Source organism: Trichinella spiralis (assembly GCF_000181795.1).
Source record: "Trichinella spiralis strain ISS 195 chromosome Unknown Scfld6, whole genome shotgun sequence".
Taxonomy (NCBI): domain Eukaryota; kingdom Metazoa; phylum Nematoda; class Enoplea; order Trichinellida; family Trichinellidae; genus Trichinella; species Trichinella spiralis.
Window position 1 is genome coordinate 3,271,676 of NW_003526945.1, and position 15,704 is coordinate 3,287,379.

A 15,704-nucleotide genomic window follows, 5' to 3' on the forward strand; every position below is an offset into this window, starting at 1 on the left:
AATGCGTTCAGGGTGTTATATAATCAAATTCGATTCTCTATTGTATTGTGAAGTGAGTAGGACTTAAAAATGAAAAAATTGTCACTTACTGCTAAATGCGCCATCTTCTCATCGTTAATGTTCATTGTCTTTGAACGTTGATTAAAAAATTATTTTTCAGAAATTATTCCAAAAAAATAATAATGAATAAAAAGCAAAAATAGTGTTTGGATTCAATGTTTGTCTTCAGTCAATTTTCCAATCAAAACGCTGAGCTACCATCCACGAACGGCCTCAAACTGAAATGATTTCTATTAGGTCAATAAAGCGAACGACTTCGCATGCAAATTTTTATTTTATTCATTTCTGCTGATAAATATGGCTACTGTAGATTTTTCATTGCTCTTCATTTATTTAATGCACTCTGTTTGTGGCGAAAATTTAATTGGAACTTTGCCAAACATATAAACACTTCTCATTACACTATGACTTTGTCCATTGTGTATGTTTAATGGAGGTTGATCCAAATGAATTCGTATGTATCTGTGGTAATGCAGGTATTAAAATTCGTTTTAACGTAGTTTGGCTTCGCTATAGGCGCCGCAGCCAGTGAAGCGGTAAAAGTTGTTTCCATGTGATTAAAAGTTATCACCGTGTAATGTTCTCTATCAAGGAGTGATCAAATATAGCGAATTGCATTGAATTGAATATGCAAATTGCCATTGGTTTGTTGTTATGTAGGAAAAGGTGAACTCAAATAGCTACACATTGGGTATCAATGAGAAGCGTAGTAAATGATAAAGGTGGTAATGGGCATTGCATTCCATGAAATCTTTGCTTTTCAGCAATGTAAACACATAGAACGGTTACGTTTTCATTCGCAGGAAATGGTGATTATTTCACAACGAAAGAAAATACAGTAACATTTTATTTAAATAATCTCTAACAGTAAAACAACAGCACTTCAAATGAAATCAATCATTTGAGCGAATTCAGAAAAGCCTTTTCGTTCATTGCATTTGATAAAAATGATTTGATAAGAAGCCATGATTGGTTTCTTGGGTGAGTGGACAAAAAAGTTTGTGATCACCTTGCTTTACGGTGACATAAAGAGGCCTAACAACGGCACCGTGTAGCCTGGTGGAGCTGGCTTGCAAAGCAAATTGTCGACAGTGGGAAAAATGAGTATCGTCTTCTTCTCGTTCTTTTTATCGACTTCCTTTATTATTCTTCTGGAAAGCCAATATCCCGGTGCGAAGCTAACCCACAGGATACCATACCAGGTGAAAATACTTTCAATTAGTCACTTTTTAAATCAGTGATGAAATGCCACAAAAAGTTGTATTTAAAGCGCATGAAGAAATGCAAGCCTAAAGAATAAAATGCTGAAGCAAAAGTCCAGCAGTTGGAATCGGTGAACTGAGATCAACAATCAAGCAAATAACAGTCGACATTGAAATAATATGAAAATCATTATGTTCTAACAATTAGAAATGAAATTTGCAAAAATAATGCTAAAAAATTTAAAAAAATTCTTTGAATTGATTAGTAATAAAAAACCTTTAAAGAGAACACGTTTTAGTTTAAATTTAAACGTGAAATGAACACTTTAAAATATTAACTTTAAAACAAAGCAAAGACATGAAGAGAAAAAATATTCAAGTTTATTGTGAGACCCTTTTAGCGACAAGAACTGTGCCAGCTAGAAGAAGGTAAGGAGAATAATTTTCCATTTTTTCATTTTTCAACTCATCCTTTCACTGCTAATGATCACTTTCAAATTTCTACTTTATTCATTTACAAATACCGATCACTAAATCTAAAGCCTAATTAATATTAATAATCGAATTTCATCAAAGTTGTATTCTTCTTCTATTCGCTAATCAACTGGTGCTTTTAGAAAATGAAAACCGTAATGGGAATGTGCAATTATTCTAAGCTTATTTTGGCGCTGTTTGTTTTCTCTAATGTAAGCAAAACAATTGCACAAATGTATTAACATAAAATAATTTCAATTCAACTTTAAGGTGACGTTTGTGAGAAGCGCCATCAACCAAACAAATGAAAGTAACAGATTTTCAAATATTGTCTTCAGATAAATTTATCCATTCATTAACTAATTAATATGTCTTGCATGAAATTTAAGCGAGCATTTTGAATTCCACACGACCATACAATGAAATGGAAGTCACTCTTGAAGAAAAAGAGCAGAATTACAAAATTAGAGACATACATGATGAAACAATGGATCAACAGCAGTTACGCCTCGATGATCATGACATCAAAAAAATTCTGAATCTACCTGGAAAAAGTATAAACGCATATTTATTTATTGATCATTTGTCACCATTCAGAATTATATAAAATCGTAAAAATTTAATATCACATCAAGTCATTTATTTACTGTTCTCCCAGTTTTGTTTTAATGTTTGCAAACTGCACGATGCAAATTCAAACTTTCCATAAACAAAATTCCATTTCACTAATTAATAGATAAAAATTTGAATACTTTCAAACTTTCAGTTTCGTTACATTATATAAAATTTTTTTTAATAGATTATAAACGTTCCAAGAAAGAATTACAAGAAAAAACGATTGATGACTACTTCGAAGCACAGCTAAAAGTCGAAAAAAGTAAGAATTTACTCTCATTTTTTCAAACTTCTTTTCAATATTAACACCAAAATGCTAAACTGCTATATTCGAATTTTCTGAATTCAAATAATCTATGTTCGCTTTTCCATAAATTTTGTGGAAAACAACTGTTAAATAAATAAATGACTATTGTTTAATTATTAGAGCGAAAAATATTCAACAGAAAAATGCCCATGTTTCAAATTACCATTACTCGTGTATAATAATAATAAACGCTTTATTAACATTTCAGTAAGGATAGTCATTATCATATTCATAATTGGCCTCATCCCATCCTACGTACTTGTTTTGTTGTATTTCAATGTGCCGGAGAAATTTGCAAAATATGTAAGAACACAATTTGTGTAATTACAGAATTAGTAGAATAATATAAATATTTAGCTTATAAGAATATTTGACAAAACAAATCGTTACTGTCCCAAAGTGGTAAATCTGAAAGAAGAGTTGGTCAAAAAGAAAACCGTATCATTGAAAAGGGGACGAAGCTGCAGTTGGAATGAAGCAGTGGTTTCGCCCTGATTATCAATCTCATTCATTATCACTCATTATCCACAATGATATCTCATCATTTAATTTTATTATCATCAATGCTCTATTGACAGAATATTGAAATTTCAAAACTAGAAAAATATTTGCTGATACATTTAATACTTATTAGTTTCACATGCATTTGCAATGCGTTTGAACTTTTTATTTTATAATTCATTCTACTTTTGTAAATTACTATTTTTGAAAATATCCCATTAAATGATCTATAATTCATTCATTCATTCATTCATATAATAAAAATATTATTCAACTTGCCAGCATTTTAATGCCATGCATTCTGAGCCATGTCATTATGTCATGCATCTATTATTATTAATGTCATTGCATTTAATGCCTCAATGTTCATGCCATCAAAAAAATGCTGAATCTATCTGGAAAAAGTATAAACGCTTTTTATTGATCATTTGTCACCATTCAGAATTATATAAAATCGTAAAAATTTAATATCACATCAAGTCATTTATTTACTGTTTTCTCAGTTTTGTTTTAATGTTTTGCAAACTGCACGATACAAATTCAAACTTTCCATAAACAAAATTCCATTTCACTAAGTAATAGATAAAAATTTGAATACTTTCAAACTTTCAATTTCATTTCTCACTACATTTCATAATTTATTGTTCTAATAGGTAATGGCAGATATAGGGGGGAATTTCATGAAAAACCGAATGAGCGTGATGAATTGTTGTTCAAAGCAAAATGGATCAAGAAAATAGGTGAGAATTTATTTAGTCTCTTTTTTTTCAAATTTCTTTTCAGTATTAATTCCAAAATTATGTTAAACTGCGATATAACAATTTTCTGCACTCAAATAAATTTTGATAGGTTTTCCATAATTTCCGTGAAAAATTAACACTTTTCTATAAATGACTATTAAATGATAATTAGTGCAGTATTTTCGTAAAATAATGTTCAACCCGCAAAAGGAAAATTTTTGAAATTATTATCATTCATGTACAATAATTAACATTTTAGCAAGAGCAATTACTATTATGCTTTTCGTGGCATGGATGTTTTACAGCGCAATAATTCTTATTTTCCGTTTCAATATTCCGAAGAAGTACAGAAAATACGTAAGAATAGAAATTTAAATAAAAAAAGTGTAATCATATAAACGTTTAGGTAAAAATGTTGAAGAACATAAATCGTTACTTCCCTTTATTTCATGATGGAAGAAGAATCAAACGAATTCCTTGCAAAATGCGACCCAGGATGAAACGGAGGAGAAAGCTGCAGTTAATATTACGCCGTGATTTCGCCCTTATTATCAACTCATCGCCTATCGTTCATCATCACTTATTATCCATTGATTTCTGATTTACTTTTATTATCACTACTGTTCCACTAACGAAATATTCAAATTTCAAAAACTGAAAAATATTTCCCGTTAATATATTTAATGTTTTCTGTTTTGAGGTGCATTTGAAATGCCCTTTTACTTTATAATTTATTTTGCTGTTTTACACTGTACTGTAATTTTCATTTTAATCGCTAAATACATATACACAATCCAGAAAACAGTTAAACAGTCATGATATAAAAAACGACCATTCAAAATGACTGATTCAAATCCAACCAAAGCAGATTAATTTTCAATTTTAAAATAAAGTAAATAAACAGAACTCGTGCGTACAAAATCGTGTGCGAAAACAGAGACTGGGCAATATAGTGGGCAACCATGGTAATGTTTTGAATTTTATGTTTTGCTGTTTTTGTTTTAACTATTGGAAAGTTGCATTTCAGACGACGCTAATTCACATAACGAACAAACAATATGCATTCAACGTTATTCCACCTAGTCTGACTAAGCTAAATCGACTTATTTACATCTCACAATAAATACACTATTCCAACTGCTGAACATGCAAATTAAAGACACCAATCAACTGCTCATTAATTTACACCTGAAATTTTAACAGATTACAAATACCATCTATTCTGAGTTAGTAAACTTTGTACACGGCCATATTTTTGAACAACAACAATCAAATTCAGATTAAAAAATGCAACTTACTAAAATAGGCGAGTCACATTATTGAGGTTCATCTTCTTTTTGTGCAAATTTGAAAAATGATGAATAATTTTCGAGAAATTAAATAAAATTAATTTTCATGATCCACGTTGAATTTTCCAATGAAAAAAAAGCACCAATCTGCTGCAGTCGTCATACACCGTCAGTCGATGATCACACCAAATGAACTTCACAGAGCAAACAACGCACGATGCACGCACATAATTGTATGCAAATTTTCATGTCTTTAATTTACACTATTTCTTTTCGTCAAGACACGACGAAAATACTTGTTTCGTGCAAAGCTGAGTGAAAAAAAATATTTTACACTCAACATGCACATAACGTTCCATTATTATAACACCGCTTTATAGTGCTGTTTATCAATCATATTGAAAATATTAAAAAATAAACGTTTGCATAAAATGAAAAATTCATCAGGTCCATCAACTTGCAACAAACCAATCAAACGGTGATAATTTGACAAAGTGAACGACTGGAAAACAGCAACCAACGCCGCCGAGTGATAATGAAAATTCAAAATTGACCCAGATACAGTGCGCGCCAAAACACTGACACTCAGGTATCGAGCGGTGACCGAAGAAAGGACAAAAAAATTACTGGCACAAAAAATAAATCAAATTCAACAATGTTTTTATGCTTGTTTGAAAATTGTGAAAGCAATGAACAGAGTAGAACAAATTTTATGCAAATTTACTGCTAGAAAAAAGTTTACGAGTTTCAACTGACAGCAACTTCAGTCGACCGAAAATTACGCATTAACTAGTGGAAAAGTAGTTTTCAACCGACACTAATTTGCATAACAGACAGACACCACGCAGCAGGCGTTATTTGACCCACTAATTTGATGTGCATTGAAACTCGAATTTATATGACCACGAAAAAGATAATAAAGCAGTAAATAATTTGCATAATATGTAATTTTCAAAAAATTACAAAATTGATTTTCAAGTATAATATGCAGTAGAATGAAAAAAAACTTTTCAAGTCGAATGGACCACTGCCATGGAAAACATAAAAGCAAATAAAGCAAGAAAATCGAAATGTTGAATATTTTCAAATGCTGACCTATGGTCAAAAGTTGTTATTGATAGCAATAATAAAGTGAGCAAAGTGAAATTAAAAGAAGGTGCCATCTGTGTGGCAGCCTAATTATACATCAGAACAATCCCACCATACCAACATCACATCACAGCCTTCTTTTTACTCCAGCAGGAGAAAATATTAATATAATTCAAATTCTGAAATATTAAAAATTATTGCCTGTTGTTTTAGATAAAATAATAAATATATGCATGCGTGCATTCAAACGTTGAGTTGATCGGTGAACGTTACTTAAAAATCATATCTACGGTATTGCTATGGCTATTTTTATGCAATTACTTTGTTCTTGTTCGTCGCATGTCATATATTTTAAGAAAAGATGTGTTTCGGCTAAATATATTATTTTTAATTAATTTTACAAACAAATGATATTTCATGATAAAATAAGTTGATAATGTTTTGTATATGAACTTTATGCATGTTTCAATTTGAATGTGATTAACAATTGGCTAAGTAGGATTTTGTTACAGTACACTGTTTTTGTAATGTTGTTTTGTTTTTTGCATTAATAAAGTTATCGACATATTCTTTTTATTTTATTGATATTTTTATGGAAATATTTTAGATTACCTTGTTCTGCCATAAAGATTCCACTTGCAGAATGGCTGAAGAAAATGGTGATGTATTTATGGCTGAATGCATTATGAATGAACGTGTCCGAAACGTACGTACATCATTCGCAGGCATAAAGCTACATTATTTAGTCATTTTAATGTGTAATTAAAGTAATTTGTACTTCCTTTAGCTACTAATTGGAAAATGAAATTATGTGAATGTTAACCTTTTTTGAAGTTGTTGATGTCACTATTAGCATTGTATATTTTTCTTTCGTTTTCTACGCCAATTTTAAATTAATGTTTTTATTTTAAGCTTAGGTTACTTATGATCTTGGTAACTACCATTTTAGCAGGCTGGATTATCAATCATTCTATTTCTGTAATAAAAGCAGTTTCATTTTTAGGGAAGAAAGGAGTATTTGGTGCGTTGGGAAGGCTATTCTGAAAAGTGAGTTTAGTTTTTAAAATTATTAGCTTTACAGTTGAAATTCAATTTAAGGTATGACAGCTGGGAACCAGCAAAGCATATATTAGGAAAAGAATTATTTGCAGAATTTAAAAAGGCGAAGGAAAATGGTTTTAAAAATGCGCACGAATATAATAAACATAAGGGGAAAAAAATTAGCAAAACTGTAAAGAAAAGTACGAAGAAGTTACCACAAAGACAGGATGCATCATCAGCAAAAAATGCTACGGCGAAGTTACCACAAAAATATAAAAGCTGCAATATAAAACATAAAAAACAACCATCTGATAATGACAAGCAAGAAAGTACTCCAGATGAAAATCATGAAGTGGAAGGAAAGCAAATGCATCAAGTAGAAAGGTTATTTTGTGAACATATCAGAAAACTACCATTATCCTCAACTGAGTCAGGGCTACATACTGGTATATATAGTCGAAGTAATCTAACAATTGGAGAATTTGAGACGAAAGCAGATCAGTTTCTGCGATTACTCCGAACTGCGGCGACCTCAAATAAGACCTCATGATTCTGTGAGCAGAAATTGATATTTTTTTTTCACTTATGCAAATATTTCTCAAATGTGACTATAGCTAATCTCATAAATTATTTACACTGGATGAAAAACATATACTTGTTTCACAACATATTAATTATTATATCTTATTATTATTATGTTGTATTGTAATGTATTGCATTGTATTGTGTTAAAATACACGATCACTCATTAATAAATATATGCCGTTATTTTGGATGTTTACATCTGTTGAGTTTTTGGTCAGTTTGATCTTTCTTATCACGAAAATCGAGACAATAGACGTAAGATCAGGTAACACAAACATAACAGCTAGAGCGAGGATTCAAAGAAGCATCACAAATAAATTTCCGGTACTAAGTTTAATAGCACGCGAGGTATTCTCGCACACACACATCTACTTGTCAACACAACAACAGTACAGTACAATGATCATCAGGTTTCAACATGAATTGCCCCATTCATCAACACTGCCTCCAACAATTCACATGCTCAGAAAAAATTCCCAACTGCTGACGCAATTTTTCAAGCGGATGTTCGGCACAGCTTTCGTCAGGATTTCGTTTGTGCCCGCATGAAAAGACGACGGAGTAGACGTATGAGCTGTTAGAAAGTAGTCAGAAAGATAATTCGGAATCTTCCCAACACGTTTGCTGCCAAGTACGGCTTCCTGTTGCTTCACAGTTGAAGGTACCTGCTCAGAATTCTCTTCCTTTTACTCCGCCTTCACCTCAGTTTCACATTTCGCTTCTTTTCTGACTTTGATGACCGCTAAGAATTCATCTTCAGTTCTTTTAGATCATATTTGTCTTCAGTTTCATTCTTCTCAGGTGAAGCAGCTTTGACAATCACTTATGATGACAGAAAGATCCATCTCCTCTGGCTTGAATAAGACATCCCGACTTGTAACAATTTGATTGGTATCCATCAACCAAACTTTGAAGAAGTTCGTCTTGCATAGCCGTCGAATACACCGTCAAGCAATTCATCTCTTGTTTCAGCTACTCTGACGTTGTTTGACAACGTGCACAAACCATATGGAGAAGATGTCTGAGCTGTTAGCTAGTCAGAAAGATTATCTGCCTTTTTCCCAACAGGTTTGCTGCCAAGTGCTGCATCCTTTTACTCCGCCTTCACCTCAGTTTCACATTTCGCTTCTTTTCTGACTTTGATGACCGCTAAGAATTCATCTTCAGTTCTTTTAGATCATATTTGTCTTCAGTTTCATTCTTCTCAGGTGAAGCAGCTTTGACAATCACTTATGATGACAGAAAGATCCATCTCCTCTGGCTTGAATAAGACATCCCGACTTGTAACAATTTGATTGGTATCCATCAACCAAACTTTGAAGAAGTTCGTCTTGCATAGCCGTCGAATGCACCGTCAAGCAATTCATCTCTTGTTTCAGCTACTCTGACGTTGTTTGACAACGTGCACAAACCATATGGAGAAGATGTCTGAGCTGTTAGCTAGTCAGGAAGATTATCTGCCATTTTCCCAATCGGTTTTAAACTCAAAGTATTCTTGAGGCAGCGTTGACATATTTCTGCTCATTAACAGCATATCAAGCAATTCAGTGCCGGTCAGTCTTTATAGTTCCTCATTTAAATCTGAAAAAACCTTCTGTAGCTTGGCGACATACCTTGCCATGTTTTCCGTTTCTACTTCTTACACATTTTAAGAACTCTTCCATCAACCTATCCACACGTTCACCACTGTTCTGTTCCTTCACAGCAACCAAATTATGCCAAATTTCCGATGGAGATTTAGACGTAGCCATCAGCTCAACATTGACATCATTCATTGAACTGACAAGAATAAGCTGAGCAAGCCTTTTCAAAAGCTTTTAGTGCCTCGTCATACTTTGTCTAACTTGCAGCATAACTGCCAGCAGGTGACGCCGACGGTGCTATATTCTTACGAATGGCGACTTCAAGGGCAGCACGATGACGTAGCACAAGCTGAATTTGCCTTTTCCAGCGTCTCCGGTTACTTGCACTTTCAAGTTTGTCATCTTGAAACTTGAAATCCATCATACAGCTGCTTCATCGACTCACCATTCTGATCTTCAGTGCAGATACTATGTAGTCTGGACCCATAACCTGTTGAGTTTTTGGTCGGTTTGTCTGTATTATCACGTAAATCGAGACAACAGACATAAGATCAGGTAACATAAACACAACAGCTGGAGAGAGGATTCAAAGAAGCATAACGAAGAAATGGACAGAACGGAGTTCATCAGCACGATAGGTATTTCAGTCATGCATACGTATACCTATAAATATCCCCACAGTATTACAGTATAATGAATATCAGGTTTGAACTTGTATTGTTACTTCATCAACAACAGTAAATAATGATTCAAAAGTGTATTAATTGATACAATTTTCAGTTGATTATTTTTACTTTAATGTTTTTTTATTAATTTTCACTCAACAAATGGGTTGTTTTGCGATGTTGACACAGCCTGGAGTGGATTCAATTAAACAGTCTGTTGAACTTTGTTCAACTTTTTCTTTACTTGATCAGAATTTTTATTGTTCATCAAAAAGCAATTTATTCTTTCTTATTTCACAAATTTGAACTGATAACATTCAGCTCCAAGTGCTGTGAGACCAGTTTTCAGGTGCCTCGATGCTACCAATTTTATCTTTGACTGTAAATCGCCATTTACATAAAAATGATAATAATCATAATTAGAAATATGACTGAGGTGTTGTGAAATTCTAAATAAATTCCTTTAATCGCTGTTTCAGATTTTTAGAGCTATTGATATTATTGTCACCGTTGAAGTTGTTTATAACGGATGCGGATGTCCAGTGACCGATACTGTAGATAGCACAAAACTAAAACTAATTCGAATCAAAAATTCAAAATGAGTCAGGTAGAGGATGCAAACAATTTTGTTTTATATTAATGCGCTTATTGGGATAATATTGATATGTTTTGTATGGAAATTTATCAACTACTATTCTCTTCGTTGTAAAATTCATTTATAAATGTTTTTTCACTATCAGAAGTGACTCTCACTATACTTCACATCCTTGCTATCATGTAACTGTTTTCACATTAGCTGGCAGCAAATTAAATTTCCAAAGTACACGCGTTCACCTCGAAGAATCATTGTTGGCAAAAAATTATCTGTTACGAAGGAACGACGCAAAATGACACGTTCAAATATTGAGAATACACCTGCTAGTTATCGGTATTTATAATCAGAGCTCAAATAAATACGGTTAATTTATGACACAGTAGACTGAGAAATATTCAAATAACTTTAAATATGACTAGATATAAAATCAAACGATCGAACTCTTTTTTTGCATTTGTGAAAATCAGGGACGTAATACAAAAACAAATATACTTATGCAAACAGCTACCAGTAAAATAATGACTGTATTTTTTTGTATTATATTAACGCAAATATTTCTAATCATAAACATTTTTTCTATGATGGCGGAATTAATAATATTTATATAGGCATTGAATACTGGATTAATATTAAATATTGAAAAATTTAATATTTATAAACAAATATGCTTACTTTAAATTATTCATATTTGTTTTAATGTTATTTTAAAGCAAATAAAAGTTTAAATAAGATCGCTTTTAGTTTCAATTTCATTCAACAACAATTCTTTTGCTCTGCGCAGACAGCTTGAGCGGTTCGAATTCGTAGTTACAATGGCGGAAATCGGTTTCGAAAGATTTGAGACATTGGCGTATTGGTGGGAAACCACTCCAAGGGTGTGGTTTGTTCTTGTTGATGAAGTCGATATACTATCTCGACATCTTGAGGAAGGTAATCATTATTACAGTAATGAAAATTCTTCTAAGAAAAAGATATTTACCGAAGTCCACTTTTAGAGGGAAAAAAGCCGTACGAGCCCAGTGGCCCGTTTATGACAAGCACAGAAACAAGATCCCTACGGATGGGCATAGCAGCCAGTGATGCGAACTACAACATCAGCAGTGTGATTTCAGCACCCCACATTAAATGTATTGCTGCTGCTACTAGTTTCATTAAAGGTAACATTATGGAAATACAAGTGATCATCATCTATTTGATAATTTACCAATTATTTTCATAAGGATACCAAGATATACTTATATGCGGAGAGAAAAGGATGAATATCAAAATTGAAGCTGGTTTAGGCAAGACAGCCACCGCTTTTCAACTGCACAAACAGTTCCAGTTGCTCGCTGTTGAAAGTGGATATAATGTTGACGAAACATATAAGTATGAATTAAATTGTCACAAATAGACTCAATAACCGTTCTTGAAATAATTTTCACTAAACTCTATCTTTGTATGCTCACATATGAAAATGTTTATTACTTTTCTTCATATTCATAAAGTTGTACAAAACAATTCTAAAAAAATGAGGAATTTTCACAATTTTTAGAAGTTTCAAAAAATATCCGGTGAATTATGGTATCTCTACGTCTGTCGTTTCCAAATGGCGCATTACAAGCACTGTTAAAAGCATAAGAAAAAAGTTTCCAGTTTCTAGGGGAAACACAGTGGCTGTGTTTGTAGACAGTTCTCTAAAAAGCATCCTCAAACGCCTAGGCCTAAAGGAAACGAGACCAATGGATCCACGTACTGCTAGTCCAAGAGCTATAGCAGAGAATAAGCAGGAAGATGAAAACTGACGGAAACAATGCAAAAAATCATAATTTACTGATCGGATATCCTATTATCCATCTTATTATTATTACCACATTTATAATTTTTCATTTATGATGCTAATTGTTTTCTTAAATTTGAAAATATTTCCAACAATGAATGATGAATATATATATATATATATATATATATCGAAAAAATTATAATATTCAAAATTATCAAATTGCTGATAAAATATTTTCAACTTTTACTATTTTTTTTCATAAGCGATGATAATAACGGAAAAATAAATTATTTTTATAATAAATATTAATAAAATATTGTAAAAATTGTTGTTGCTTTTACTTGATTACGTGTACTGTAAAGATGTTTTTTTATTTAAACTTAACTAATGGGTTGTGTTGCCATGGCAACGCAACTTTTAGTCGATTGGAAGTAAATTGCCCGCCATTTTGCCCAACTTTTTTTCTACCTGGTCAAGAATTTTCGTTATTCCCTGAACAGCAATCTATTCTTCCTTATGTTACAAATTTTAACTGATGATACTCAGCTCCAGCTGCTGAAAAACCGGTTTTCCGGTGGGTCGATGATGATGAATTTATCTTTGATTAAAAACACCATTTAAATAATAACAATAATAACATATATAATAATAGTAATAAATGTATCTAAGGTGTAGGAAATTTTGAAATAAATTTGTTGCATCATTGTTTTAGATGGGTAGGAATATTCATATTAATGTACTGTTGCTGTTGTTGTTAGTAATAATTGAAACTGATACTCTATGGCAGACATTATTTGTGGAAAAAAGTTAAACTAATGTGAAATCACAAAATTAAAAATAATTCACGTGGAAAATACAAATTTTTCAAATTAATGCGCTTCAACAGAACCAATACTATTATTATTCAGAAAATATTCTCCATTTCTGACAATATTGCTATGTTTTGTATGCTAATTTGTCAACAATTAATTATTCTACTTGCATTCCATTTATAAGTGCTTTCCACTTGAAGAAGTGGTTCTCACATGACATGATACCTGTGCTATGATATAAAAGCTTTTATTATATGTGTCACTGGTAATGTGATCCCCAATGTACGAATGTTCACCTCCAAGAATCCCTGTTGCCAAATAAACTATCTGCTACAGAAGGATTGACTTCAAAAATTAGAATAATGCAAAAAGTATAACTAGCTTGTTTGTTATCGGCACTTCTAACAGACGCTCAAATAAATGCCGTTAATTTGCCACACAAGAGATTGAGAAATATTCAAATAACTTTGAAATGACTATATACAAAATCAAATGGCCGAACTCGTTATTTTTGCATTTGTGAAAATTAGGGAGGTTAAATAAGAGTTCAGAAAAGACATAAATGCGAAAAGTTGTCATTTAATTATATTTTCTTTAATAATATTAACAAATACATATTTGATATTAAATATTATTTAGTACCAACAAAATTAATAATATCAACAACAATATTAAAATCTCAAAAATGTACATTTACATAAATTACAATTAAAAAACCTTTAAGTTTACAAGCAATTTCGGTAACACCAAATTAAATAACACTTAATGCCACGTCACTTTAAACGAAATAAAGGCATAAATAAGATCGGTTAAAGTTTTATTTCATTCTGCAAATATTTTTCTGTTGTGCGCAGGCGTCGAAACTTTTGAACATTTACATTTACTTTCATGCGCATAAGCTATGCTAAATGCTGGAAATTAATAAATTACTTTCATAATTGTTGAGCTTCGGTCAGTTTGATATGTAATAGCTCGAAAATCGAGACAACATACGTCAAAAGAAGAAACACAATCCCAGCTGCTGGAAACGATTCAAAAAAGCGCTAAAATAACATTGACGGAACTGACTTTATTAGCAAACAGGGCACTTCACACACAAATATATACAAATATCCACTGGTTTGTACAGTATAATGAATACCAGATTTCAACATGAATAGTTCCTTTCACCAACAATTCCTGTGCTCGGAAACAATTATCAACTGCTGAAGGAAATTTTGGAAACGGGTCTATGGCAGAGCCTCAGTTTTGATGCCAAAAACCTAGCGAATGTACAAAGTTTTTCTTGCCAGTCACAGAATCGATAAATGTTCACATAAAGTTCTCTTCGAGGAAATATTCTTCTTTCACAGTATCGGGCCAATTTGCGGCTTCAACGGATTACATTGCTTCGTGAAACGACGATGGAAAAGATGTCTGAGCTGTTAGCTAGTCAGAAAGATTATTTGCCATATTCCCAACAGGTTTGCTGCCAAGTGCTGCATCCTTTTACTCCGCCTTCACCTCAGTTTCACATTTCGCTTCTTTTCTGACTTTGATGACCGCTAAGAATTCATCTTCAGTTCTTTTAGATCATATTTGTCTTCAGTTTCATTCTTCTCAGGTGAAGCAGCTTTGACAATCACTTATGATGACAGAAAGATCCATCTCCTCTGGCTTGAATAAGACATCCCGACTTGTAACAATTTGATTGGTATCCATCAACCAAACTTTGAAGAAGTTCGTCTTGCATAGCCGTCGAATACACCGTCAAGCAATTCATCTCTTGTTTCAGCTACTCTGACGTTGTTTGACAACGTGCACAAACCATATGGAGAAGATGTCTGAGCTGTTAGCTAGTCAGAAAGATTATCTGCCATTTTCCCAATCGATTTTAAACTCAAAGTATTCTTGAGGCAGCGTTGACATATTTCTGCTCATTAACAGCATATCAAGCAATTCAGTGCCGGTCAGTCTTTATAGTTCCTCATTTAAATCTGAAAAAACCTTCTGTAGCTTGGCGACATACCTTGCCATGTTTTCCGTTTCTACTTCTTACACATTTTAAGAACTCTTCCATCAACCTATCCACACGTTCACCACTGTTCTGTTCCTTCACAGCAACCAAATTATGCCAAATTTCCGATGGAGATTTAGACGTAGCCATCAGCTCAACATTGACATCATTCATTGAACTGACAAGAATAAGCTGAGCAAGCCTTTTCAAAAGCTTTCAGTGCCTCGTCATACTTTGTCTAACTTGCAACATAACTGCCAGCAGGTGACGCCCGACGGTGCTATATTCTTACGAATGGCGACTTCAAGGGCAGCCCGATGACGTAACACTAGCTGAATTTGCCTTTTCCAGCCTCTCTTTTTACTCGCACTTCTCATGTTTGTAATCT

General features: G+C 32.7%; 6 protein-coding genes across 6 annotated transcripts; 5 read left to right on the plus strand and 1 right to left on the minus strand.

The window, feature by feature from the left end:
- Positions 1 to 1,160: 1,160 nt before the first annotated feature.
- Tsp_12042 (conserved hypothetical protein) lies at positions 1,161 to 3,153 on the plus strand. The gene is made up of 6 exons (XM_003373775.1): positions 1,161 to 1,262; positions 2,007 to 2,046; positions 2,126 to 2,290; positions 2,536 to 2,613; positions 2,867 to 2,961; positions 3,016 to 3,153. Exons 1-6 carry the CDS (start codon positions 1,161 to 1,163, stop codon positions 3,151 to 3,153), a joined length of 618 nt encoding a protein of 205 aa, XP_003373823.1.
- Positions 3,154 to 4,175: 1,022 nt separating this feature from the next.
- On the plus strand, positions 4,176 to 4,500 carry Tsp_12043 (regulatory protein blaR1). The gene is made up of 2 exons (XM_003373776.1): positions 4,176 to 4,256; positions 4,306 to 4,500. The coding sequence occupies exons 1-2, from the start codon at positions 4,176 to 4,178 to the stop codon at positions 4,498 to 4,500; spliced, it is 276 nt and encodes a 91-aa protein (XP_003373824.1).
- A 2,076-nt stretch (positions 4,501 to 6,576) lies between these two features.
- Positions 6,577 to 7,868, plus strand: Tsp_12044 (chromobox protein). The gene is made up of 5 exons (XM_003373777.1): positions 6,577 to 6,618; positions 6,885 to 6,983; positions 7,190 to 7,210; positions 7,281 to 7,324; positions 7,376 to 7,868. Exons 1-5 carry the CDS (start codon positions 6,577 to 6,579, stop codon positions 7,866 to 7,868), a joined length of 699 nt encoding a protein of 232 aa, XP_003373825.1.
- A 209-nt stretch (positions 7,869 to 8,077) lies between these two features.
- Tsp_12045 (conserved hypothetical protein) lies at positions 8,078 to 8,452 on the plus strand. Its single transcript, XM_003373778.1, has one exon. It carries the CDS (start codon positions 8,078 to 8,080, stop codon positions 8,450 to 8,452), a length of 375 nt encoding a protein of 124 aa, XP_003373826.1.
- Positions 8,453 to 11,558: 3,106 nt separating this feature from the next.
- On the plus strand, positions 11,559 to 12,530 carry Tsp_12046 (conserved hypothetical protein). The gene is made up of 3 exons (XM_003373779.1): positions 11,559 to 11,676; positions 11,742 to 11,903; positions 12,382 to 12,530. Exons 1-3 carry the CDS (start codon positions 11,559 to 11,561, stop codon positions 12,528 to 12,530), a joined length of 429 nt encoding a protein of 142 aa, XP_003373827.1.
- Positions 12,531 to 15,020: 2,490 nt separating this feature from the next.
- Tsp_12047 (conserved hypothetical protein) lies at positions 15,021 to 15,693 on the minus strand. The gene is made up of 3 exons (XM_003373780.1): positions 15,560 to 15,693; positions 15,329 to 15,494; positions 15,021 to 15,155 (listed from the first exon to the last, which is right to left on the minus strand). Exons 1-3 carry the CDS (start codon positions 15,691 to 15,693, stop codon positions 15,021 to 15,023), a joined length of 435 nt encoding a protein of 144 aa, XP_003373828.1.
- Positions 15,694 to 15,704: the final 11 nt, after the last annotated feature.